This window comes from Aethalodelphis obliquidens, unplaced genomic scaffold (assembly GCF_003676395.1).
Source record: "Aethalodelphis obliquidens isolate GAN/ISIS:26980383/991018 unplaced genomic scaffold, ASM367639v1 scaffold1, whole genome shotgun sequence".
NCBI lineage: Eukaryota > Metazoa > Chordata > Mammalia > Artiodactyla > Delphinidae > Aethalodelphis > Aethalodelphis obliquidens.
This window is the reverse complement of record NW_020837945.1, coordinates 39,583,376-39,608,414: the sequence shown is the minus strand read 5'-3', so window position 1 is coordinate 39,608,414 and position 25,039 is coordinate 39,583,376. Positions and strand designations below refer to the sequence as shown.

General features: G+C 39.5%; 1 protein-coding gene and 1 long non-coding RNA gene across 6 annotated transcripts in view; one reads left to right on the top strand and one right to left on the bottom strand.

Moving 5' to 3' along the window:
- Positions 1-9,706: 9,706 nt before the first annotated feature.
- On the bottom strand, positions 9,707-14,034 carry LOC113618244 (uncharacterized). Its single transcript, XR_003431948.1, has 3 exons — positions 13,842-14,034; positions 13,312-13,452; positions 9,707-10,302 (listed from the first exon to the last, which is right to left on the bottom strand). It is a non-coding gene; the product is annotated as an uncharacterized LOC113618244 (long non-coding RNA).
- A 220-nt stretch (positions 14,035-14,254) lies between these two features.
- Positions 14,255-25,039, top strand: part of VGLL3 (vestigial like family member 3) — a 45,448-nt gene continuing 34,663 nt past the window's right edge. Inside the window, exon 1 of one of the 5 annotated variants that reach the window (XM_027102722.1) lies at positions 14,255-14,855. In XM_027102722.1, the coding sequence (XP_026958523.1) occupies positions 14,730-14,855 (126 nt within the window). In that variant the 5' untranslated portion in view covers positions 14,255-14,729. Of the gene's footprint in view, positions 14,856-14,974; positions 15,193-25,039 lie in introns of those variants that run through there. The other 4 variants (XM_027102721.1, XM_027102739.1, XM_027102738.1 and 1 more) reach the window with 4 other exon arrangements.

Here is a 25,039-nt window from a genome sequence, read left to right as displayed (position 1 = left end):
TGGATTAGGAAGCTCACCTTCCTAGTGGCTTTCTCTTTCGAGTAATGTGTCAAGAATTGGGGCTCTTCTGTAACATTGTTCCATCTAGGGATATAATGAAAATGGCAGTGTTGTCTCTGGCATACTTAATTTGAACTAAAATTTGATTTCTTAAACTAAGTTCATTGATTCCAATTCCTCCCTTGGAGCAAAACAAAACAACAACAACAGCAACAACTAAAGTTTGTTCTTTTCCACATGATATGATAGACATTCAAGTACTTATTTCCCCTTGGTCTCTACTTTTTCTAGCCTAAATTATCATAGTTTCTGTAATCATGTCTCAAATGAAATCATCCTCAGCTACCTTACCATTTTGATTATTTTCCTATGGACATCCCTTAGGTTGTCGATAACATTTAAAGCATATCACTGAGTACTGAATCCATCTGAATATATTCAGATGTTGTCAGACAAACAGATTAGAAAGAGCCTAATTTCCCATGAGTTAAACTCTAGAAAGGCCAGTGCCTCTAGTCTTTCACATTATTTCATGAAATTATGGGACACCAGGAAGGATAATATTTTTCAGTATTAGTGGATGCCGGCCTACCTCATTCCACTTTACCTGGTCACCTCTCCTCCCTTTAGGGCACGAGACTTCAGGCAGGCATTGCCTCAAGGAGGAGTAGCAGCTATAGAAACTGGACAACAAAGATATCAAATTCTTGACTTCTAAGCTTTGAAAAAAGCTAGAAACTAGAAGATCAAGTTTTTCCTGACTTCAATAAGAACTCTCTGGGCTAGAAGAAACAGGGAAATGTTGTAGAAGAAGCTAGAACATTAGACACTGGTGAAGGCATAGGAGAGCAAGTTTCGGGTGCCCTGTCCACTCTCCTCCCACCCTCACCTTCAAAGTCAGTTCTAGAAAAGGGAGAAAGAGCAACAGAAGTCAGGCATAAGTACAACTGGAAAAGATAGAATACCCAGGCCCTTGCCCCCTCTCTGGCATGCTGAGAGGCGGCAGACTTCCAGGAATGTCGCCATAGCAAGGGGAATGAGTAGAGATGGCTAAGTGGGTATCAGGACTGAGAAGTCCAGGCAGCCATGGGCTCCCCTGCATGGCATAGTGCCGCAGATGCACTGCTCCCCTGTCCCTTATCCCAACCCACTCCCAATAGCCTAATATCACTTCAGGCAGGAGTAGAAGCAGAAAATCGAAAGTGGCCAGTTTAATCTGAAATCATTGAACATATCCAGAAAAAGCTGAAAAAATCCTGAAGTGAATGAATTTACTGGTATCTGACTATTATTACCTTTTCTGCCTTTAGGAGGACCAAAGGCAGAGTTACAATAGGAAATATGTTATGTCTTAACAAAATACAGGCAACACTTTTGCATTTCTAAGGACCCAACTTAAAAGTGTTTTGACAACTATAGATGGTTTGTTGTGAATGGACAAGGTACTGGATTTGGATTTAGAAGATCTAGGTTTAGGTCACCTTCTCTATGTATTTGACCCAGGAGAATTTCTCTCTTAGCAACAGTTTTATCATGAAAAAACATGTACATATTCTAACTTTCTCATAGGCAGAATGAGGATATGAAATGATGTGAATGTCTGGAACATGATTTTGTAATATATAAACTGCCATAGAGAAACACTCCAGTTTGGTGCTTCTCATGTTTAACACACATAGAAATCACCTTGAAGATCTTATCACAGTGCAGTTTCAGATTCAGCAGGTTTGGGCCGAGGCCTGAGGTTTTCTCCTTCTAACAAGCTCCCAGATGATAATGATCCTGCTGGACCATAGACTACACTTTGAGGAGCAATGCTGTAGTTAATGACTAGGTTTTGCACACTTCCTGAGCTGGAAGTAACAATTAATATTCAATATTGCATCTCACATTGCCCAAGAATAGCTTTATCTCTCCCATCTGTTCATATCAAGTTCTTCATATTTGTAGCATATCTGAAGTTGATTACGTCATGACCTGATTATCAAATGCTCTGAAATTACTTTTAGATTTTTAAAAATATTTGTTATTATCCATAAAGAACATGGTGTGCTTCCAGAGAAAGTATAAACGAACAGTTCAGTCCTTGAGAATTTATGAGATTTAATCCTACAAAGTTGGCAGCAGATATGCCAATATTTCAGTTTATTCACTTTTATGAAAGAATAAAATTTATGTTTGGATACTATAAGTAAGAAAACTGGACAAGTATTAAGGCAGCAGAGGTACTGTTTTATTTTCGTTGGTTTGTGTGTGTCCCTATCTCCTCGAGATTCCAGGTTGATATATACAGGGACAGGTTATCACTCATGCTTTTGTCCCTCTGGTGAAGACCTCTGCTATCTAGAGCACAGAATATCATTGTAGGCATTAGAGATGAATGTCGTCTGTTCAGCTATAAGAAAAAGTTGTAGACAAGAGACTGTGGCTTCCTGTGGTAGAATGGATAAAATTATTCAGAACTGCCAAAATTACATGTCAACTTTCTTCAATACCCCTTTGAGACAGATTGCCTGGGTGATTACTTAACCACTTGATTTCCTAATCTATTGTGAGGATTAATGAATTATATGTAAAGTGCTTAAGACATGCCAGACACATAGCAGGCACTACATAAAGGTTAACTATGATTATTACTGGTGTTATTATTAGTATTATTGCTAATATTACTGTTACTTAATTTCCTTATCTTGGTTTCTGCTATAATTGGATAATTTCAGGAAGTCTATCCCTAACTATACTGCCAGGATGGAGTTGATTTTGCAGTCTCTCTGGACACTAACATATGAAGGATAAGCTACTATAATTTATAGTTACTGGAGATGATATATATCTCCTGAAATCTCAGTTGTACTACAGTTTTACTATACTAAAGAGACTGCTTATGTTAAAATCCTTAGAAAGTGAAAAAAAAAGTATTTTCAAAAGTATTACTCATCATACCCAACATTTTGACACTATTCTAAAGAAAATATGAAAATTAAGCTAAAAATAATGAAAGATATATTTTCTAATAGTCACATAAAAAGTCCTTAGCATTTGTGTTCTTCCTATATGGTGTTTAAAGAGACCAAAGCAAGACCATTTATATATCGACCATCCACAACATTCTCTGATCACAGCAACAGTCATTCAATTCAAATTAACCTAAGCAGGGTTACACTGTACCCACTTTTCGTGCTGTGCGAACCACCAAAGAAATATCTAACTCTTCCTCTTCCCTCATGGTATTTGTCTTTTGAATCTTTTCATGAGGGAGGCAGTTATGATCATTGAAATGATCAGAGCAAAATAAAGAACAACAATAATAATTGCATATAATCCAGTCACCAAATATAAGGTGCAGGCAACACAAATTTTAATAGTATAAAGGAATTTTCAAATGTTAAGATATGCTTCCTAAAATAAGTGCTGCTTATAGTGTGCCTTGGAAGTAGGAGGGATTTTGAATATATTCCAGGCATCCGTAGCCACAGGGACAATAATGTGAAGACAACCTCTCCAGTGACCTATCTATACAATAAGAAAGAAGTGGGCAGCTGGGATGCAACTAAATTACTTTTAGGACTTGAAGATGTATGCATATCTTTGGACACATGGAACAAACACAATGCATGACAATCTGGCAAAAAACAAGCAACAAAACAGAGGAGTAATTTTTTTGTTTCATAAAAGCTATTGGCCTTCAATGTGGTCCAAAAAGTTTTCCTTAAATACAAAGACTCTTTTGTGCTTATTAAGAAAAAATTACCTATAAAAATCATGATTCGCCCTCAGTCTTCCAGGTTTACACCTCTTGTCCAAGGGAGAGTGCAGCCTACAGTGTCCCTTTGTGCCCAGTGTTTGTGGGAAGTGGTGGGACACAGCGTTTCCTCTCTGCCGTCTCTCTTCTGACTGATAGCAACATGGGACTTTGGCTTCATTTACCCTAAAATACTTAAATAAAATTAGAAAACTAATGTATTAAAAATGAGAAACAAATTCAAACCAGATTATGCTGGCTGCTGGGATTTATTAGTCCATTTGGTCTTTGTCTGTGGGTTATTAGCCCGGTGGGTTAGAACACAGTGCTAATGATGCCAAGATCAAGGCTTTAGTCCCTCCTGGCCTATTTAGCTTTGTTCCATTCCAAGGACGGAGCTGCACCCATACCAGGCCAGACGTCATGTGAATATATTCCACTTGTCAGAGGCTGACAGAGAGAATGTAGTTAGATTAGCCCAGATCAGCCATTACTACCAGGAAAGCTAGCAAAGCAACAAACAACCAACTCAAAGTACACATTGAACTAATGGTTTGTCATTATCTTCCACGAGAACAAATGATCCTATTTCTCGGTGAAGTACGTACTCTGTGCTGATTTGTTGATGCAGGCTAAAAGTGTCTTGGTATCTCTTCATCTCATCTCACTGTTTCCCAACTTGGATTCCTTTATTATTAAATCTTTATAAAATATATAAATAAAGAGTACTATAAAATCTTATAATTCCAGCCAAAATTACTAGAGGAGAAAAAATTCAACAGACTCTACAGAAAGAGCATGCTGACTGTTTCGGGAATATATTCTAATAGTAAACAGAGGTACTAAGAGAGAGAGTTGCGATGAACCTCCAATGAGTGAGAAATTGGTGAAGCAGGTGATGTTATTTGCTGTATGTCTCTGCTGGGTCCACTGGAGATACTTAAAGTCTCACTTTTTATTAAACAAATCAAACTAGGAGGATTAAGACTAGCCTCCTTATTAAATTGTAAATAGAGGAAACTTCATCCTCGGAGTCTTTACATGAGATCTTCAGCTTGTAATGAGCACCATGTGCTCTGACCTAAACACATCATAAGAGAAGTAAATAAGACAGAGAAGTGGCACGTTACTAGATGTTGAAAATCATCAGGAAAAAAAATAGCGTCTTGAATCAGAGTACAAATAATATCTCTGTAAAAAAACCCTGCCTAAGAAATTCTTGCATGAATGTTTTTAAAACATTCTGCAGGGAGAACATGCTGACTCTTATAAGCTTACCCATTAAATCTCACCAGGCTGAAGAGAATAGAATAATGCAAAACACAACAGGCATGCGCCATGCACAGCTCTCACGTGTCGTGTGCCCTAGACTGTCCTTGAATTCACAGGACTGGATGTTTGGCTTGTGCGTTTTTAGAACAGAGCTCTTAAAAAGACCCCCAAATTATGTTTTTTTAAAAGTATTTAGTTATTTTATGATAGGTCTTGTTCCATATACAGTATGAAGTTTGTCTGTTTCACAACTTGCTGAGGGAGGTTTGTGATAGGGAAATGAACATTTTGAAGTTCAGCATGGGTCAGGTTCTCCCCTATGAGCTTTACGTGTATTATTTATTAATCCTCACAGAAACCTTATAAATATAACTATCTCCACTTAGACATGAGAACACTGAAGTTCAGAGTTTTGTCTGGAGCTAAGGTTTGTGCTCTTTTCATTCTTCATGTGAGTATCTGAAGGACCCATTTTTTTTTTTTTTTTTTTCGGTACGCGGGCCTCTCACTGTTGTGGCCTCTCCCATTGCGGAGCACAGGCTCCGGACACGCAGGCTCAGCGGCCATGGCTCACGGGCCCAGACGCTCCACGGCATGTGGGATCTTCCCGGACCGGGACATGAACCCGTGTCCCCTGCATCGGCAGGTGGACTGTCAACCACTGCGCCACCAGGGAAGCCCTGAAGGACACTTTTGACTCTGATTTTACTAGTCACCCCACAGCACAGCCAGCCCCTGCCCTCTTGGTAAAGAACTCAACCACCTGGTAACTTCCCTAATCACTGTCCTCTACACGGCTTGCTGTCCTGTCCACCTGCCTACTCTGGCCACTCCACCTTATTCCATTCAAAGTCTCTGTTTCCTGAAACTAAGGCCACATTTCTGGTAATATCAAAAGCTATTCAATTTTTTTCTCCAGTTTTATTGAAATATAATTGACATAAAACTGTATAAGTTTTGAGAAAAAGGAACCCTCCTACACTGTTGGTGGGAATGTAAATTAGTGCAGCCACTGTGGAGAACATTATGGATGTTCCCTAAAAAAGTAAAAATAGATTCTGCAATCCCATTCCTGGGCATATATCCAGAGAAAATGCTAATCTGAAAGGATACATGCACACCAATATTCATAGCAGCACTATTTGCAATAGCCAAGATGTGGTAGCAACCTAAGTGTCTATCGACAGACGAATAGATAAAAAATGATGTGGTATATATACACAATGGAATATTATGCAGCCATAAAAAAGAATGAAATAATGCCATTTGCAGCCACATGGATAGACCTAGAGATAATCATATTAAGTGAAGTCAGACAAATATCTGAGAAAGACAAATATCATATGATATCACTCATATGTGAAAAATAGACTCAAAGACATAGGAAACAACCTTATGTTTACCAAAGGGGAGGGGGCAGGAATAAATTAGGAGTTTGGGATTAAAATATACACACTACTATATATAAAATTAGGTAACCAACAAAAAGGACCTACTGTATAGCACAGGGAACCATACTCAATGTTTTGTAATGAATGTAAAAAAAGAATATATATATATATATATATATATATATATATATATAAAACTGAATCACTTTACTGTACACCTGAAACTAGCACAACATTGTAAATTAACTATACTTCAATTTAAAAATGATTAAAAAACTGTATAAGTTTAAAGTGTACAATGTAATGATATGACTTACGTACAGCATGAAAGGATTACCACGGTAGGTTTAGTGAACATCCATGATCTCATATAGGTACGGCATTAAAGAAATTGGAAAAAAATGCTTTCCTTGTGATAAGACCTCTTAGGATTTACTATCTTAACAACTTTCATAGATATTGTACAACAGTGTCAATCATCTTTAGAACGTTGTACATTACATTGCTAGTACTTAATTATCTTATAACTGGGAGTTTGTACCTTTTGACCACCTTCATCTAATCCCACCTACCACAACCCCTGCCTCTGTTAACCACAAATCGGATGCTATTCAATTTTTAATAGATTATGAAAGGAACCGAATAGAAGAGAAAAAATTAAACATAGAAGTACTTTTGAGAAAAGAACTTCTCAATTCTACCCAAAGAGAAAATTTTGAAGCTACTTCTGTGATCCCTAGCAATCAGTTTTTCCACTGAACTTGAGAATTTTCAGGAGCTCCCTATCCACTTCTTTCCAAACTAGTTCTTAAAGCCAGAAACTTAGGCTCAGCAGGAAATTTTAATTAAATTGACCCACTAGACAAATAATTGATCTAAGAAATTTTTATGAGGCTTATCAATTTCTTGGTGAAACTATATTTTTAACTCTTTCACACGAACACATGAAGTTAAATATATACGTAGGCCATTTCATTAGACTTAGTGCTCAGTAATTATTATATAATATATGGTATAATAATACTTTTTAAAAAAATACAAGTGTTTTGGAATCAGACCTGGGGTCAAATCCTGGCTCAGCCACTCACCAGCTAGGTGATCTTTAAAATATTTAATTTCTCTGACCCTTAGCTTTTTCATATCTAAAATGGTAATACCAACTACTTCATGGGATTATTGTGAAAATTAAATGAGTGAGAGAAAAGGAATCAGTGTAAATGCCTGGTCCATTGCAGATGCTCATAAAATGTGAGTTCCCTTTATCATCATCTTGCCCATGAAAACAGAAAAATCATAAACACCGGATCCATTTTACCCTCCTTCATTATTCTTCATCCTCTCATAAGACACATGTTTGAAATCACCTAACAAGTCTATAACCTACATTTTGGGCGGCGAAACATCTACCTTTAAACAAAGCCTATCCCTACAACTGTGACCATGTTGAACCCAAAAGGAAATTATCCTTTAATAAAGCATAAAATCATTACTTCATTGAATAAGTATGATATAGTAATGAGTATGAATAAAACATATATACTTTATCCCTTCATGGATCATAATGAGGAGACAGAAATAAAAGGTTAAGAAAAAGCCTATATTTCAAGATAGGTTAAATACTAGGAAGGGGGTGTGGGCAGGATGTTTTTGAGAGAGTAGTGGGGGCAGAATTGGGGTGTACTTTAAATTTGAAAGTGTCTTTGAGGAAACATGTTTAAGCTGAGCCCTAAGACAGTAAACAGACCAAGTAGGGGGAAGAATTTTCCAAGTAAATAGTGCATGCAAAGACTGAGGAAGAGGGTTCATTGGACTGAAGCAAGTGGATGCATGACATGTGCTGGAACAAGTTTGCAGAGTGGACAGGAGAAAATGGATAGGAGGCTGTGGAGGTAAGCTGGCAGAGGCAGAGAGAGAAGAGAAACAGAGAGAAAGAGAGAAAAAGAAAGAGAGGGGAAGAGAGAATTTATGATAAAGAAGCATTGTCTTCACCAGTGTGTTGAAACTTAGTAGAACTAGCCCAGAGTTAAGAGTAAGATGGGAGATATGAATCTATTATTCCTTGAGTCTAAATCCCCACATGACCCTCTTACATTATGCATATACCTTGCCAATTTGAGTATGATTTTAGCATTTGAAGATTAGTGTATTTTAAAAAAAGATATGGCTCCGAAACATGGACCAATTTTTCACCTGGTTGTCAACCCAAGAAAAGGCAGTCTTTTCAATGCTGGAGGTTAAATTGTCTGTGTCGCACTTACTGAGACACAGTATATGTGATCCAGTTCATTGTGGGGCTTTGAAGAAATTGTCAATAATAATTTGGACCATGCATGGTTTCATTTGCTTTATTTATTAACTTTAGGACCTCATATAAGATATATCTCCAATCTGTAAGTCTTGGACTCTGGGCTGGATGCTAATTTTTGTAAGTTACTTGCATATAGAAGTGATGTGAAGATGGATGAGATCTCTTAGGATGAGAGGATGGAGTAAGATGAGAAAAAGGCCCAGGAAAAGACTAAGGAGCTCTATATTTAGAGTTTAAGTAGAGGGGGATTTGATAAAGGAAACTGAGAAAGCGTAGCCAAAGTGTAAGGAGACAGATTAGCAAAGAGGGACGTCATGATAGGATGTCAAGAGAAGAGGTAATTTGAAGGAGGGATTAATCCACAGTGTCAGAATTTACAAAGCATCAGTTAGGATGAAGTTAAAGACAGACTCTGAACTTGTTAACATGACCATTACTGGTGACCTTAATACATTTTGGTGGGGTGATGAGGCAGAAATCTGATTGCATACGGGTGGAAGAGTGAGTAGAAAAGTAGAAAGCAGAGAAAGTGGTTTTGCAGGATTTGAGAATGGTGGAGAAGACAGGAGACAGTAGTCACAAGAGGATGGGGGTAAGCATGCCAGAGGAACACAATAAAGTTGCTGGGCATTGAGGAGGGCCCACTGAAGGCAGGTGATCCTAAATGACAACTGCTAAAAGTGGTTTTACTGCTTTGCATGTGAGTTTTCACCTTCTGTTTTTCCGTCTATTCCATTAGTATTATTAGAACCACTCTTAGATCCAGGCAGCCAGAGTCCCTCCCTGGCCCCTGAGCTTCAGAGAACCTCTCACTGGTTCTCCTCCTATTGTGCCTCTCCTCCAAGGAATCTGTAGGGCAAAGGGGGACATGCTCACCCAAGTTCTCCCTTCTAGCACCCCTTCCCCCACTAAATTGTTGATTCGTTTCCTATTGCTGCTACAACTCACCACAAACTCAATGATTTAAAGCGATGCAAATTTATTATCTTACAGTTTTGGAGGTCTGAAGTCCAAAATGGTTTTGTTGGCCGGGCTGCATTCCTTCTGGAGGTTCTAGGTGAGCCCACTCCGTGCGTTTTCTAGCTTCTAGAGGCTGCCTGTACTTCTTGGCTTGTGGTTCCTTTCCATCTTCCAAGTCAGTGATGGCTGGAGAGTCGTTTTCACTTCACATCAATATGACACTGACTCTTCTGCTTCCTGTCTCCCCTCTTAAAAGGACCCTTGCGATTACATACACTGGGCTCACCCAGATAATCGGGGATAATTTTTCTATCTTAAAATCTACTCATTAGTAGCCTTAATTCCATCTGCAATGTTAACTCTCTTTTGCTCTATGATAAACATATTCATAGGCATTATTCTGCCTACAACAACCATGTGTATGTACTCAAGACTTGGGAATTTTCTGAGCAGATGAACCAAGTCCACTTGCTCAGAGCGGTAATTCCTAGAGCAGGCTGCGTTATCAGCTGGCCAGAGTGCTGGCCAAGAATCAGCTGTTTGGTGGCCTGGGAAGAGAGTTTGGATACACATGCTGAGATGTCCAACACAGGCACTGCAGGTTCCATGTGTTCTCTTACACTAAGACCCTAAATTAAAGACAAGCATGGTTGTCATCTCTCAAAAACAAAAAGCTACCCCCCTCTTTGCCCTATCTTACCCCAAGAAATATTGGGAAAACCTACTTCAAGTTACCCCTCCAAATAAAACTGGCCTGGGGGGCTTCCCTGGTGGCGCAGTGGTTGAGAGTCCATCTGCCGACTCAGGGGACACAGGTTCATGTCCCGGTCCGGGAAGATCCCACATGCCGCAGAGCGGCTGGGCCCATGAGCCATGGTCGCTGAGCCTGCGCGTCTGGAGCCTGTGCTCCACAATGGGAGAGGCCACAACAGTGAGAGGCCCGCGTACCGCAAAAACAAACAAACAAACAAAAACAAAAACAAAAAAACAAAAAAACCTGGCCTGGGGAGTTCACCCCACTAAATTCCAGATGGAAAATTTGGAAATATTCTGGGAAAGTTGGTGGGTGAGCCCAAAAATATAATGACTGTAAACTTCTGACTCAGAAGAGTTGGGAACATTTAAGGTCATCTAAGTATTCTATTAAAACTACGGTGGCTGGGATAGAAAAGAGTAGGAGGATAAACACTGGATGGGTAGGCTTGAGTTCCACATCACTCAACCAGAAGATCAGTGGTGGAGACTGAGAGAAGAAAAAGAAGGTAAATGAGTAATTTTTGAGGAACTTGAGCTCAGAAGTGCAAATTATCAAGTTCCATCCCATCACTGAGTTATTCCAAGTAATTGTGACACCCACCTCTGCATGACAGATATGAAAATGAGTACACCAGTGGTTAGATCAAATTCTCTGGTGTGGGTGACTCACTATTGTCAAATATAATCGGCCCACATTTCCCCTCACTCCTTTTCCACAACTCAAGGTTCGCCAAAGGATAATCTCATCTAAAACCTCTTCTTATATGCATAGATGGATATGCACGAATAGGTACACGTATGCACACCCACATATAATGTATGCATGCATGTAGATTTACATATGTGTTTGTTTATAAATATTACTGTGGGTGATAAAGAACTGAACTAAGAGTCCAGAGACCTGGACACTTTGGTTTTAGTTCTGCCTCCATTTCCCTAGGAGATTTTAATCTGACCACTTGTTTGCTTACCTTTGAAAGAAGATGTTTTAGACTAGGTGATCTTTGTGATTCTTTTCTATTCTAAAACCCTAAATATCTACCAGGCACGTCTGTTCTCCTATCAGAACTCCAAATTAGCTCTCCTTAACAGGAATGATCCTACTTTTTATTAATGAGCAAACAAAGACTCCACCCTTTGACGGGTTATTTTCTCCTTCTGTTCTGTCTATGCTTCTTCTAGATTCTAATTCTGTCTGGGCAGAATTTATCTTCATTTTCTCATTTTCTTCCATCGCTGCAATGTGGAAATGAAGGGAGGTATCAAAACAAAGATATTGCATTATAGAAAGATTTTGCCAAATACCTCCAGACTTTTGAGTCCATGACTTACTAGGATCTGAGAACTACATCTTTGTCATACAGTAAATATTTGCAGCATACTAGATAGAGGCTCTACAGGGCACAGGGAAGATACAGAAATTGGGGTATGAACATGTTGGATCTAGTTCTGCCTTTATTTTCTAAGTCAACAAATATAGCCTGAACACCTTTTAAATGTTAGATGTACAAGATATAAATGGTCTCAGCAATTGTCTAGTGGAGGAGACATATTGAGCACATAATTGTACAAAAAAAATCAGTTACAGATATATTAAATTATCTGAAGATGAAGTTAGTGGTGTTAAGCGACCACACTTCTTCCTAGAAAGGGAGGTCTCAATTCAAATGGCTGAATGGACAGTTGGAGGAGATGGTGACATAGGTAGGGGCCAAAATTTGAATGTTAAGGAGTTGGGACTGTGGACTGTGGAGAGCTGCTGGGAAATTGTTTTTAAAAGAGGGTCAAGCATCATTACTTTGTTGGATTTGCAGGGGCTGGGCTGGAAAAGAATAGGAGGACAAATCGTGAAAAATGGATCAGAAGAGGGTTGAACTTGGGGCCTGGAAATCAGGTAGGTGCCTCTTGCGGGATTCTGGGTGAGAGATGCTGAGTGAACTAAGGATCATAGCAGCAGAGATAAGGAGATGAGTGGAGTCACTAGAAAGGTAAAAGTGTGGATGAAATGGACTCCAAGACCAAATGTGGGGACTGTGATGTTAGATGATTCCCAGATTTCCAGCTCAGCAACTAGGGTGGGAGTTTCAATACCTGAAATGGGGATTAAAAGAGGAGGATCGGGTTGGGGCTATGGGGAAATATTAGTGCTACTACGACTGAGGTTCCTAATGAATATCTATGTGGAGCCATCCAGACAGAAACAGAATAGACGAATCTGGAACACAGAAGATGAGTATGACCAGTGGTTGTCAACTTGTGAAAAGGCAGTAAAAATCATTTTAAATAAACTTGTATGTCTCTTACTGATTGGAATACTCCTCCATTACAAAGAGTACAAAGTCTAAACTGTGAAAGCTCTTAATAAATATTTTTTTTAATTTTCAGTGGATAAAAGAATGAGTGAGTGAATAGGAGCTGCTGTGAGTAGCCAAGAGTTCCTATCCAATTACTATGGTTTGTATATTTGAGTGTATGAGTGAGGGCATGTGTGAGCGTATATGCATTTATATATTTGTGTGTCTGTGTGGTTATACATAGCCACATACACATTCATATAAAGATTAACAATACAAACAATATATTAGTACTGTACATCTGCGTTAGTCTGCTAGGGCCGCCATAACAAAATACCACAGGCTGGGTGGCTTAAACACAGAAATTATTCTGTCACAGTTTTGGAGGCTAAAAATCCAAGATCAAAGTACCCTCAGAGTTAATTTCTGGTGAGGCCTCTCTTCCTGGCTTGTAGACTGAGGCTTCTCACTGGGTGTCACAAGGCTTTTCCTCTGTGCCAAAGCAGACAGATCTGTGGCGTCTCTTCCTCAAAGACACCAGTCCTAGATTAGGGCCCCATTTTTATGACCTCATTTAACCTTAATTACCTTCTGATAGGTTTTGTCTCCAAATACAGTCTCAATGGGGGTTTGGCTTCAACACGTGAATTTTAGGGGGAACGCAAGCCTGTCCATTAACAACATCAGAACGTTTAACATCTAGATTAACTTCTCCTCAAAGGACAGTCTCTGTGAAAACAAAAGAGATTGTTCTGTGTCATATATAGGGGGAGAGATACACTTGGTCAGAGAGTTTGCTTATTTATAAAATAAGTATAAATCTTTTCTGCTTTACCTCATTATATTGAAATACAATTATATTCCTAGGAACGAACTTTTCATTTCCGAGAGGATTGTAAACCACGTGCAAATAAACCTTTAAATAATAGCTGGATGGGTTTAATCGACTGTCACTGTCTGTTGCTCTATGGAAACCGGGCTGAAAAAGCCAGAAGAGGTTGACGTCCCGCAAGGGGGTCATACCATGAAGGTGTTAACTTAAAGCGGAGATTGCTTACGGAAAACCGCGTCGCATTCTTGGCACGTGCGCGCTTGCAATGAAGTTAACTTTCACTTACGGTTATATTAAATGTAGGAACCAATTCCAGCTCATTTTGCGCCTGCTCTGTTTTACCTCCTAGTGCACTTGGCCTTCCTGTAGCCTTGGCCTCTAGTTTGGTGTTCCTTGTAAAAGCTCCTTGGGGCTGGGAAGCCCTCGCCCCAGCGCCCAGGTGACAGGAGATGGGGTGGGAACCCGCGGAGCTTTCAGGGCGTGGAACCTCTCTCATACCATTCCTTCCCTCCCACCACCACCCCACTGCCGGGAGGCGGAGAGAGCTTGCAACTTCTCTCCAATCCGCGGCCGGCCCTCCCCGGGGTCCCCCTGCTGGGCGACCGGCCCGCCACCGACCGAGTTGGAGGAACTTCGCGGAGCTCCGCGTCAGAGCCGGGAGAGGCGAGATGCTCCCCCTCCTCCCCTGCCGGCCCCCTCACTCTGCCCCCGCCTCCCGGTCCTCGCCCAGCCGGGAGCGCCGGTGATAGGACGAGCCCCGGGCGTGCATTGTGTATATGCAAACCAGAGCCCGGTTCCCCAGGTCTGTCCGACCCCGGCCGGGGCTGCGGCTGCGGCTGGCGCTGACGTGGGCGCCGCTGCCCTCGCCCTCGCCCTCGCCCCGTACTGCCATGCTCCCGCCGCGCGGCGGGCCAATGCGTCCCCGAGTCGCTATATAAGCGCAGGCCAGGGGACACCCGGAGGGGCTGAAGATGAGGGTGCCCGCGCATGGGCCACCGCCGATTGCCAACCCCTCCCGAGCCCGCGCCCCGCGCGGAGCCCACGGCCGCCGAGGACCCGCCTTCGCCACAGTAGCAGCTGGGGCTGCGACAGAGGCGGCAGCTGCGGCGGCGCCTGTCGCACGAGCGCGTAGAGCAGCGGCCGCAGCTCCGGGGCCGCCGCTGCCCCGGCTGCCATGAGTTGTGCGGAGGTGATGTATCACCCCCAGCCGTATGGAGCGCCCCAGTATCTGCCCAACCCCGTGGCAGCTGCAACCTGCCCCACAGCCTATTACCACCCGGCGCCCCAACCTGGCCAGCAGGTGAGTCACCGACCGGGCAGCCTGCCGGGGGCGGGGGCGAGGGGCAGCGAGAGTATCGGTCTGGGGCTCCCAAGACGTCCCTCTGGGACGGGTGGCGCGGAGGATGCTCTGAGACTTGCGGGAGCGCCCTTGAACAGAAAGCCATCAGAAGAGAAGAGACGAGGCTTCGGGAAGGACGAGCTGCCAGGTGGACGGGTGGGGATTCCAAGCGAGGCATTACCTGGCTGGGGGCTTCAGTGAGCTCTTGTCACCGGCTCAGAAGCTATTCCTCATAGCCACCCTAGCTCTTAGGGCTCAGTTCTCTGAAGCTCACCAAGGGCATCTGTCTTAGGAGTATGTGAGTAAACTTCCTTTAAACCAAATATTTTGTTTCCTTTGAAACGGTGGAGTGTTTCAGGGTTTTCTTGATTAGGAGGATGAAATGTGTCACTGACATAGGGGAGGTTACCTGGACAGTGAGCCCATGGAATGACTTTTCTGGAATTTTTATGGTGGAACATGGGTCTTGTGTAATATCTGTCCAATGTTACTAGAAGTTCTCTGCAAAGTCTGTCATCTTCCATACTTAGGTGACAGAGATTATTCCCCAAATTCCTCATTCATTTTTAATTCCATCAAAGCACAGAGATGTTATGGTTCAGTCTGTTGGACAGAAGAACCCTCTCCTTTCCCAGCTAAGAGGTAACCTTGGGTCACTGGATGCTGGGTCTCCGCCATGCCAAGAGTGACTGAATGCTGTTGGATAAAAAGGATTCAGGAACTAGGGAGATGATAAAGTTCCTTTAGAAGGGAGAGTGGGGTTCTGGGGAATTAAGCACTAGGTACCCCTGGACGTTCCTCCCTGTTCGCCCGCAGTGTGTCAAGGCTTAGTTAGCGCTACCTAAAACACATATGTGAGCATGTGGCCAGGGGCTGTACCAAAATAGGGTCCTGAGACTCTGGGAATTAGGGTAGGTTGATTTAGTGAGACTTAAAATAATATGCATACTCTGAGGTAGGGACACCTATCAGGGATCTAGATATGGTTCCGAAACTAACATCCACAGAATTTATTGATTGACATTTTTTTTTTTTTAGTTTTTTAAAAAACATATATTTTATTGTGGTCTTCAGGGTTTGGCTCTTTAATTAATCTGGCCATTTAATTTATTTCCTCTACCCCTGTCTCTTTACTAGATTTATTGTGCTACTCTTTGGAAAGAAATTATAACTTCTGTTTAGAATTTAGGGACTGAAATTCAGCTGATTCTGGAAGAGTACGTACTCTAGATTTATCTGCTGAACAGTATGAGCTTAACCAGGACAACTAGGGCAAAAGAGGAAGGAGTCCCACTTTCTAGCTATCTTTTTTTTTTTTTTCTTCATCATCTTCAGCATTTCAAAGCAAGATTACTTTTAAGGAGGGGGATGGGAAAACATTTTGTAATTTGTGAACAAGGGTGACAGGTTAAAACATTTTATTTTGGTTATGCTCTTTTTCTTTGGTTTTAATATAAAAGATATAAGTAATGGAGGAAACCATTTAAGTCCAAGTCAGGCAAGTGATGCAAAGAGACGCTGGATATCAATTTTCTGTGTTTTATGAACACTGTGTCCCAGATGAACCACCCTTTTCTTCTTTACTTTCTTCCATCTCAGAGACTGTAGAGGCCTTAAATTATCAATTGGAATGTGGACGAGCAACAGCCTCAAACTTTACTAAACATTCAGAAAGGTATTTTTCCCCTTCAAAAATAACTTTAGCAGAATAGTTGTGAATAAGGTTTTATTTTCCAGAGTTGTGAAAATAGTTCCATTCAAATACGAATCGCTAGTGGGGGTTAGGATTGGAATACTTTTTTGAGCTAGAAAATAAAATTCGGTATCAGAAACATTATAAATAACTAATCATGAAATTTAGCTTTCAATGAAAAATAACTCCAATACCTTACCTAACTTTTGCAGTTGCCCCGAAACTCAGTTGCCAAATCACATTCCTTTGCTAAGACCGTCAACAAACCAAAAAATGAGCTTTTCTTTTTCACCTGAATTGTCCACCTCGATGAGTGGCACCTATTTGTAAATAGTGATCAATTTCTGCTATCCTTTGAGCTTCTGTAGATATTGTTTAAGTAGATGTTAGGCTGAGTTGAACTGAAGAACTTAGTTGAGAAGTGTGCTGGAAATTTTCATGTTGCTTTTACTACACTGGCTTGTTGGAGATTGCTTTTTTGTCAGGTAAAGCAACTATTTGACTATATAACTGGCTATAGCAAAATAAAAAGACAGGAGTGTAACTACTGTACTTTTACTGTCAGGGGTTTATTTTGATGCCCTATATTTTCTGTTGGAAAACAGAGTAAATCAGGAAATTCTTATCAGGCTGACAGCATTTTTAGACTATGTGGTGCGTGGGTGAAGTGGGACTAATATTGACTTGGCCCCAACGTAGTCATCTGAGAATACATATTTTGGTTGTTTTCGCATTCCATAAGGTTTTATCATTATTATCCATGAAGATTGTTTTCTCCGTACGTGGGAAGTGACCCCTAATAGCATCTTGCCTGGGAGACAAAAACAAGGGCTACGAGTCCTACTGTATTTGAAAAATTGACTTGTTGAGGACAGGAAGCAGAAAAAGTGATAGAGTTACAAAGTTTAATGGTCATTTAGAAAATGTTAGAAAAGAGAGCATTAAAGTTTTGTATCACTTCTGTATTTTCAATTATTGTAGTGTATCTTTGAACTGATTTTTTCCTCAAGTCCATATAGCTCTATAGTCCTTGTAAATTATTATCTCATAGTGGTTTATTATGATAGATTTTAAACATAGGTATGTTTTCCTCTTAATGCATGATTAGACACCAGAAGTTCTTTTTTAAATAGTAGAACTTAATGCTCCAGGCACATGTATTCGCAGCTTTCCACCTAAAAGTACAATGTGATTTTGTGTAATTACAAGTGTAAAAGGCACTTGGAATTTTGTTTCATTTTTTAATTGAACATATTATAAATCATAGGTGGGTAATAGGTTAGTACCTTAAAAACAGTGAACTGTGTATACATCAGGCTGCATTGCAGTGTGTTACTTAAGCATACAGTAGGCTAAGTGAATAAAAGTAAAATGTAAATATACCTAAAGAGTCAGTTTTAGAGTCCCTGACGTTAATTCCTAGAATTGCGTGCATAAACCTAACAGTGTGCTTTATAGAGCCAGGATTTGCTAAGGGATCTAAGGTCTCTGGTCCCTGTGCCCACCATCTCTTCATTGCTTGAATGCATCAGTCCCTACCAACTCCTCAGGAGAACTCTCGACTTAGTCTCTCAGCACGTGCTCCAAAGGCATGATGACACTGCAGAACGTGTACAGAAAGGAATGCGTTTGTATCCCGACAGTGACAGTAGGAAAAAAAGAAAAAAAATTCAAAATACGTGTCACGAAAAATTGAGGGAAACAATCATAAATTCCCTTCATACCCCATAGATTCCTCATCTTAAATGCAGACAATCTGTCATCTAAAATCTCCCTCCCCCCATATTTTCATAATGTTAACATTAGGGAGATACTTAAAGCAAAGCTTTCAGAACTGGGTGAGTTCTTAGGTGAGGTGGTGAAAGCAGAGGAGAACAATTGCCCATTCTCTAATTGTGCATAGGAGTTTTTAACAATCACACTTTGGGCTTCATATAAGTTAGAGCATATTGACGCTGCTCTCTTCAAGGGTGACAGCTGGGTGAATATGCATGCATGCTTTCACTTAAGAGAATTAAAAGTCTTGGGAGGCAGAACTTCAGTTCTAACTTTGTAAGGAGTTTTTCGAACTCTTTCTCTGGACTCTGCCACCTTGGTTAGGTCATAAAATCTGAGATTCTGTTTGTGAGGAAAAAACCCTGGGAAAACATACTTCAACCCCTCCTTTCACAGACGGGGAAATGCATGTTTATAGGGCTGAAATGCCTGGCTAAAGATTTCAAAGCTAATTGGTGACAAAATTAGGACCACTGGATCCCCTGCTCCCCAGCAGAGCATCTTTCCACCATACCATGCCGTCTCCCAAGATTTTTTTTTTTTTTGCTATTGCACAATAGGCTTATTTCTGTCTTTAGTGCTCCAAATCAACTTTTTGATAACGAAGATTAATATGCAGTAGATTCTTTGGCCTTGGAGCTTGAAATTCTTTCCAAGTCCTTGGTAGTGTACGTTTTTAGTTTAGGCATTCCAAAGTTGTTTTGCAAGCATTTGTATTATGCTAATGAGTTTTGCTATCCGTGTTGCATCCTTTGCTGATGAAGCAGAATATCCACTTAGCAAATGAACATGTATTTATTTGAAAATAATATGCAGGAAGTGGTATTAACAGTCAGCTTTAAGTGCCTCATATATCATTGCTGTTCCAACATAAGTTTAGATTTATTAAGAGGAAAACATACAATTACATTCTAAATAGTTTCAATACACAGTCCACTTATTTAAGTTGGAGGATATAATTTTCTTGCAACTGTAAGCAAGGACTTAAGTAGATTTATAAGAATTCATACAGGACTTCTTTGAGAGAGAACAGCCCCTCTGATTCCAAACTACACAAAATAACTTGACTGTAGAGACTTAGAAGCTTCAAGTGCCCCAGAGCTTTATGCTCCCAATAACTTTCCAGCCAGAAAATTCAAAGCTAGAAGGAAAATTAAACTTTGAAATAACTAAACTGAACTGTTGTCTCTGGCAGTCAACCAGAATGGAGATTACAATACGGATAGTAAGGGCAGGCTTGAAATCCATAAAATCATGTGCAGTGAGGCTACATTCACCAGAAAAACCAAATGCCGGGACAAGGAAGCATTCTGTGGAAATTTAAGTGAAGGATATTTTCATTCAACGCAAGGAAGTCCTACTTCACTTAGCGCTTGGTAAAGTCTCACATCTCAGAGTTGGAGATGATGGGGACATGACTCATAACAGTGGAAATGAGGGGGATCAGTGGGTAGAACGATCCTGCACGGTGCTTCCTTGGACAACTACAGAAGAGATGCTGTGTTGACCCGGTTGGGCAGTATGTACATTTCTGTCTTGTGTTTTTCTGTGCAAAGGGGATTGTCAATAAGACTAAAAATATTATGCGCAAGATGCCTAACGCAGATTCTAAAGTGAACTCAAGAGTTAAGTGACTGCCATTCTAAAACCCGGCCACTTAACTTGAATCCCATCAGCCCTATTTCCAACTGGCTTTAAAAAGAAATCTCAAAACTGATACATCTAGTAATACATAACAATTTAAGGTATTGTCTCTAGAAAAACATTTTCATTCAAGAAACTAAAACTCTCCAATACTTGAATTTCAGACTCTGGCAGAGATAGTGGAGGAAATAATTTTGGTCAAAACTTTGCACTGACTCTTTTAAAAAGCACGTCTTTCAGCAGCTGGTTTTCTGCTTTAACTATTCATTTAGGAAGACCCTAATAGTGACTTGAACCATTAGACCCAAACGTCTGTTGCTAGAAGCAAGTCATGAATGCCATATTTATAGATATTTCAGTGGATACCAGATTTATTTCAGTAATTTACAAGTATGGTCTGAAACGGGATAACTGAACTATTTTTCACTTGTCTCATACTTCAGTAGAGAAAAAAAAGAAAAAAAAGAAAAAGGAAAGAAAAGAAAGGAAGAAGGGCCTAAACCGAACAGGTGTCCTTTCCTCTTAAAACTATGTTGTTTCAGTGTGCAAAAACACTTGTCCTTGGGGGATGGGGTGGGGATATTTGAAGGATGCCTCCTTTCTGGTTACTGTGAAGATACCTAAAGGAAGTACCCAAACTAGTTCCTAGGAATTGGGCTAGATGACCTATGTCTGAAAATAAATTAGTCTTCAATGATCTGTAGGGTTTTTTTGACCAGTGTCCTGCAAAATCAGAAAAGGCAGCCAACGTAAGAAACAAAATTAAGTGTGAGTTTGTCTAGAGCTCCAGCATGTTGCTTATTAGCCTACGGAGTTGGACGAGACCTCTGAGATAATGAAGTCAGAATTCCTCATCTTCAGAAGAGAAAGCTGAGGGCCAAAGGTTTCGATGCCTTACCCAGATTCATGGACTAGTTTTGGTCAAATCCCCTTAACCATTCCAGTTCTCTTTCTACTGTGTTCCCTTTCCATCTGGGCTTCTTTAGAAGCAACAAAAGCAATTAGTAATTCACCTAGTGTTACCCTCTTACTTTTCTCATTTTAAAATTTTTGAATATTAGCTACTTGGAGAAATTAGACAATTAGCCATGTGGATAAACCTGGAGGTTCTCTTTCTTTACCATTTTCCTTACAAGCCTCTCTCAACTGCTTTGACTTTCATTTTTGTGCCTCCGAGCCTTTGCCCAATGACTGACACAAAATAAGAATTAACTGGCAATTCGATGACTAACAGATAAATTTTAAAAAGTGAAATCATACCCTAAATCTAGTAATAGGATTATGTAAACATACCAGAAATTTATACATCAGAAACTGTTGTTTCATTCAAAGCAGTCAGTTTGAGAGAGAACACATACCCTCATGATGCGATCATTGCTTAAAACATTTTGGGAATGCAAATTTTGAAATTCTCAGCCTGTGGCACATTTTTTTTAACATCCTCAAAACTGAAAAAAATTCATCCTTTGAGGGGATGGGTTTGATTTTTTTTTTTGATAATGACCAGAATCATTGAGTGGCAGGTGTGCTCAAAAATAGCTAATATTATTTTTGGTTTGCTCCTCCTACTGTTAAGAAAAATAAAAAAACAAAAAAAAAAAGCAAACAAACACAGAATCTCGAGGTCTGAGTGTGTCTAGTAAATTGGCTCCACTCACATTTCCAGAATAGGATTTCCAGAAAAATTGTATTTTGTATCTGACTTGCCAAGGGGACAACACATTTCTAGATATAGAAGGGCAGGTTCATCTAGATATACATATATTTTGAAGAGCACTGCATTATTTAATAGCCATATCTTTAATATGTTTACATCCCTAGTTTTTAAGTGTTATAAATAACTTTAGACTTTCTTTAGTTAGCATATGATGCCACGCTGACTGTGGGCTTCTATTTGTTTATACAGTTAAACTAAATATTATATAGAGACTCATTTTCTTTAGTCTGTTTTCTTGTCAGATGCTTTGTTGTCAGACAGAAAGAGGTTCTAATCCCATCCTTGCCATTTACTAGTTAGATGATGTGGCCAAGTAAATCAGTTTTTGCATATATACATTGAGAATAATTATTTGGACAAAATATTTGTATATGTGTGACAGTTAGTGAAATAAAATATATCAAAGGTCTGTGAACTATCTTCCTTATCCTGACCCACCTTCCCGCAACCTGATTCCTCCTCCTCCAAATAGGCCAAGGACCAAAACTTCAAGTCTCTCTGGGATAGATTTAAAAATCTGTTATTCGGGCTTCCCTGGTGGCGCAGTGGTTGAGAGTCCGCCTGCCGATGCAGGGGACACGGGTTCGTGCCCTGGTCTGGGAGGATCCCACATGCCGCGGAGCGGCTGGGCCCGTGAGCCATGGCCGCTGAGCCTGCGCGTCCGGAGACTGTGCTCCGCAACGGGAGAGGCCACAACAGTGAGAGGCCCGCGTACAGAAAAAAAAAAAAAAAAAAAAAAAAAAAAAATCTGTTATTCAAGTAAATTCGGAAAAATAGGATCAAAGAGTAACACACTGCTTTATGGGCTTTATAGTTTTGAAACATTGACTATGGGCTAGTGGTCCTTTCTTACAGGCTCTAACCATGTCTCTCGGGATAAAAGAATCATTGCATTTAGAAAAGATAGCCAGTAGAAAAAAAAAAAAGCTGTTTCCAAATATCCAATGATTCATTAAAATACTTTTTTTTCCTTAGAAAAAAAGTTTCCACATATGCACAGTAATCATTTGGCATTTTGTAGGCTTAAGCCTTGGGAAGTTAGTGGTATTTGGCTCCTGACATGGAAGTCTTTCTCTTGTCAGACAAATCCTTTCCCCGGCACATTCCTGTGCGAGTTTGTTTCTGTTGTGCCTGATGGCAGGCTGTGAGGTGTTTGGGCATGGTTCGCACTGCCTAGGCTAGGCGGACTCCTTCACACTACTACTTTCAAGTCTTTCTGAGTTAATTTTAACTCTGTGCCTGTTAACTCGGTCACTGTTTCATCTAACTCAACGGTTCTTTTACCTGAAGGAAATTTGTCATTACTCTGCCATGGAGGATGAGCCAGTTAAGGTGCATTCAGTAAACCAAATTGTAGTCTTTGAAATTCCTTGATGACTTATTTTTGTTAATAATTCGTAAGTGTCTAGTAAGAAAAATATGAATACTTCTGACAGAGTGGGCTATTTTTAGGGTGTGATAGTGCATTTTGAGAAAAATATGAACCACATTGCCTTTCAGCATTGATTCAGGAAATCTGGGTTCTGATGATTTGAGATTTATTTTCAAGTTTTAAATTTTATATATTACTTTCAAGAATGAAGATAACACTAGGGAAATTTCATTCCGAGGAGCAAACACCAAGTAAATACAGAATATGGCAACAGTGTACATAAATAACATACTTAGTTTTTTTTTAAAAAAGGCAAAGGATTGATTTACAGTCACAAAAGCACGGATAACAGAAGGCAGTTGAGGCTTAAGAGTCATTGGGGAAGGAGATTAGGATAGTGTGAATGTTAGCATATGGATCAATTGCTGTTTAAATTGTGTGTTCCCATTTTCTTCATGCTCACACTTGATGTTTAAAAAATGTATGTAAATTCAGTGTTGCCATTTTAGAAGGCTATCAGGCTGTTTGGATGCTTTAGAATTCTTATTTTAACCAGTGATGTTGATGGTGTGGTCATAAATGCTCCTGTGTGTTGTAAACGTAAATATTTAAATGGGTACACTAAAATTTGTGAAAATTGATGCAAAATGCAAGAGGGGGGTGAGAAATATGCTTTATATCCTGCCCATTGGTAGCTGTATCATAGGCTCCTTTTTTATTTTATTTTTTTGATGGTCTCCAGCAAATTTATTTAACTGGTAGAAGACCTGCCTCAAAGAGCTGGGAGAGAGAAAAAAAAGTATATTTTATAAGCATCCTCCCAAAATGTATTTAATTAGAGGAGTCAATATAGATATTTTTATAGTACCACGGGTATTTGAAAGAAATATTTCAATATATACTTATATAAATGCATATGTGTATATATAGATATATATTACATATATAGGAAATATAAAGATTATAGGGAATCAATGCATCCGTTGACAGAATTGACATTTAGAAAATAGACTCATAAAAGTTATTTTGACACAATGGAAGATTTTGCTTAATTTTTCCCCATTTCATAGTGAAAAATGTATAACTTATTTGTATCCAACTACTCAACAATTGGTTAAAAAAGAATAACATAAAATTATATAGCATTTAAAAAACTGTGTAATCTTAAATTGACTGAAAATCTATGGTTTAAATTCAACTGCCATCAATGTAAAAATTAAGAAATTTTATTGATACCATTATTGATCATAATATTATGCTACATTTGCATACAAATGGAGGCTATATTTGCATTTGATTTGCAGTTCTCAAATCTTTCACATATATATAACTTTAATTTTATTTTATCTAAGAATCAATTGCTAATTGGGATAAAATAAAAAAATTGTCTTTCTTTGGATAATTAACATAGCCAAGGCTCTTTCATTTAAGGAATAAGCATTAAAATTAAACAAATCAAACAAGTAGATGCAAAGCCTGACTCTCACAAACTGATGCTGCACTGGACGTTAATGAGAAAAAAGAAATCGGTTTAATAGATAATACTTAACACTTAAGGCAGTGAAGCCACTCTGTAGATCAGTTTTAATCTTTTTCCCAAATAAAAACAGTGCTTCTTTCTAATATGCCTGAATATTCGGCAGAGTGTGTGTATTTGCTTAAAATGGTATAACTTCGGTAAATGCACATGTGCCTGGAGAAGCAGTACTGTGATTTGACTAATAAATAGTAATATTCATGTAACTTTATAATGGAATTTAAAGCCAGGAGTAACTGTAGAGGTCAGTTAGTTCAATCTTTTCATTTTATACATAACGTATATTACTACGGTGTTTTTTACTATTGAAGTTAAACATAACCATGTTCAAATCTGAGCAGAACAGATTGTAAGAATTTTATAACCACTCAGTCATTACAATCACCTATTCATCAGCAAGGCATAT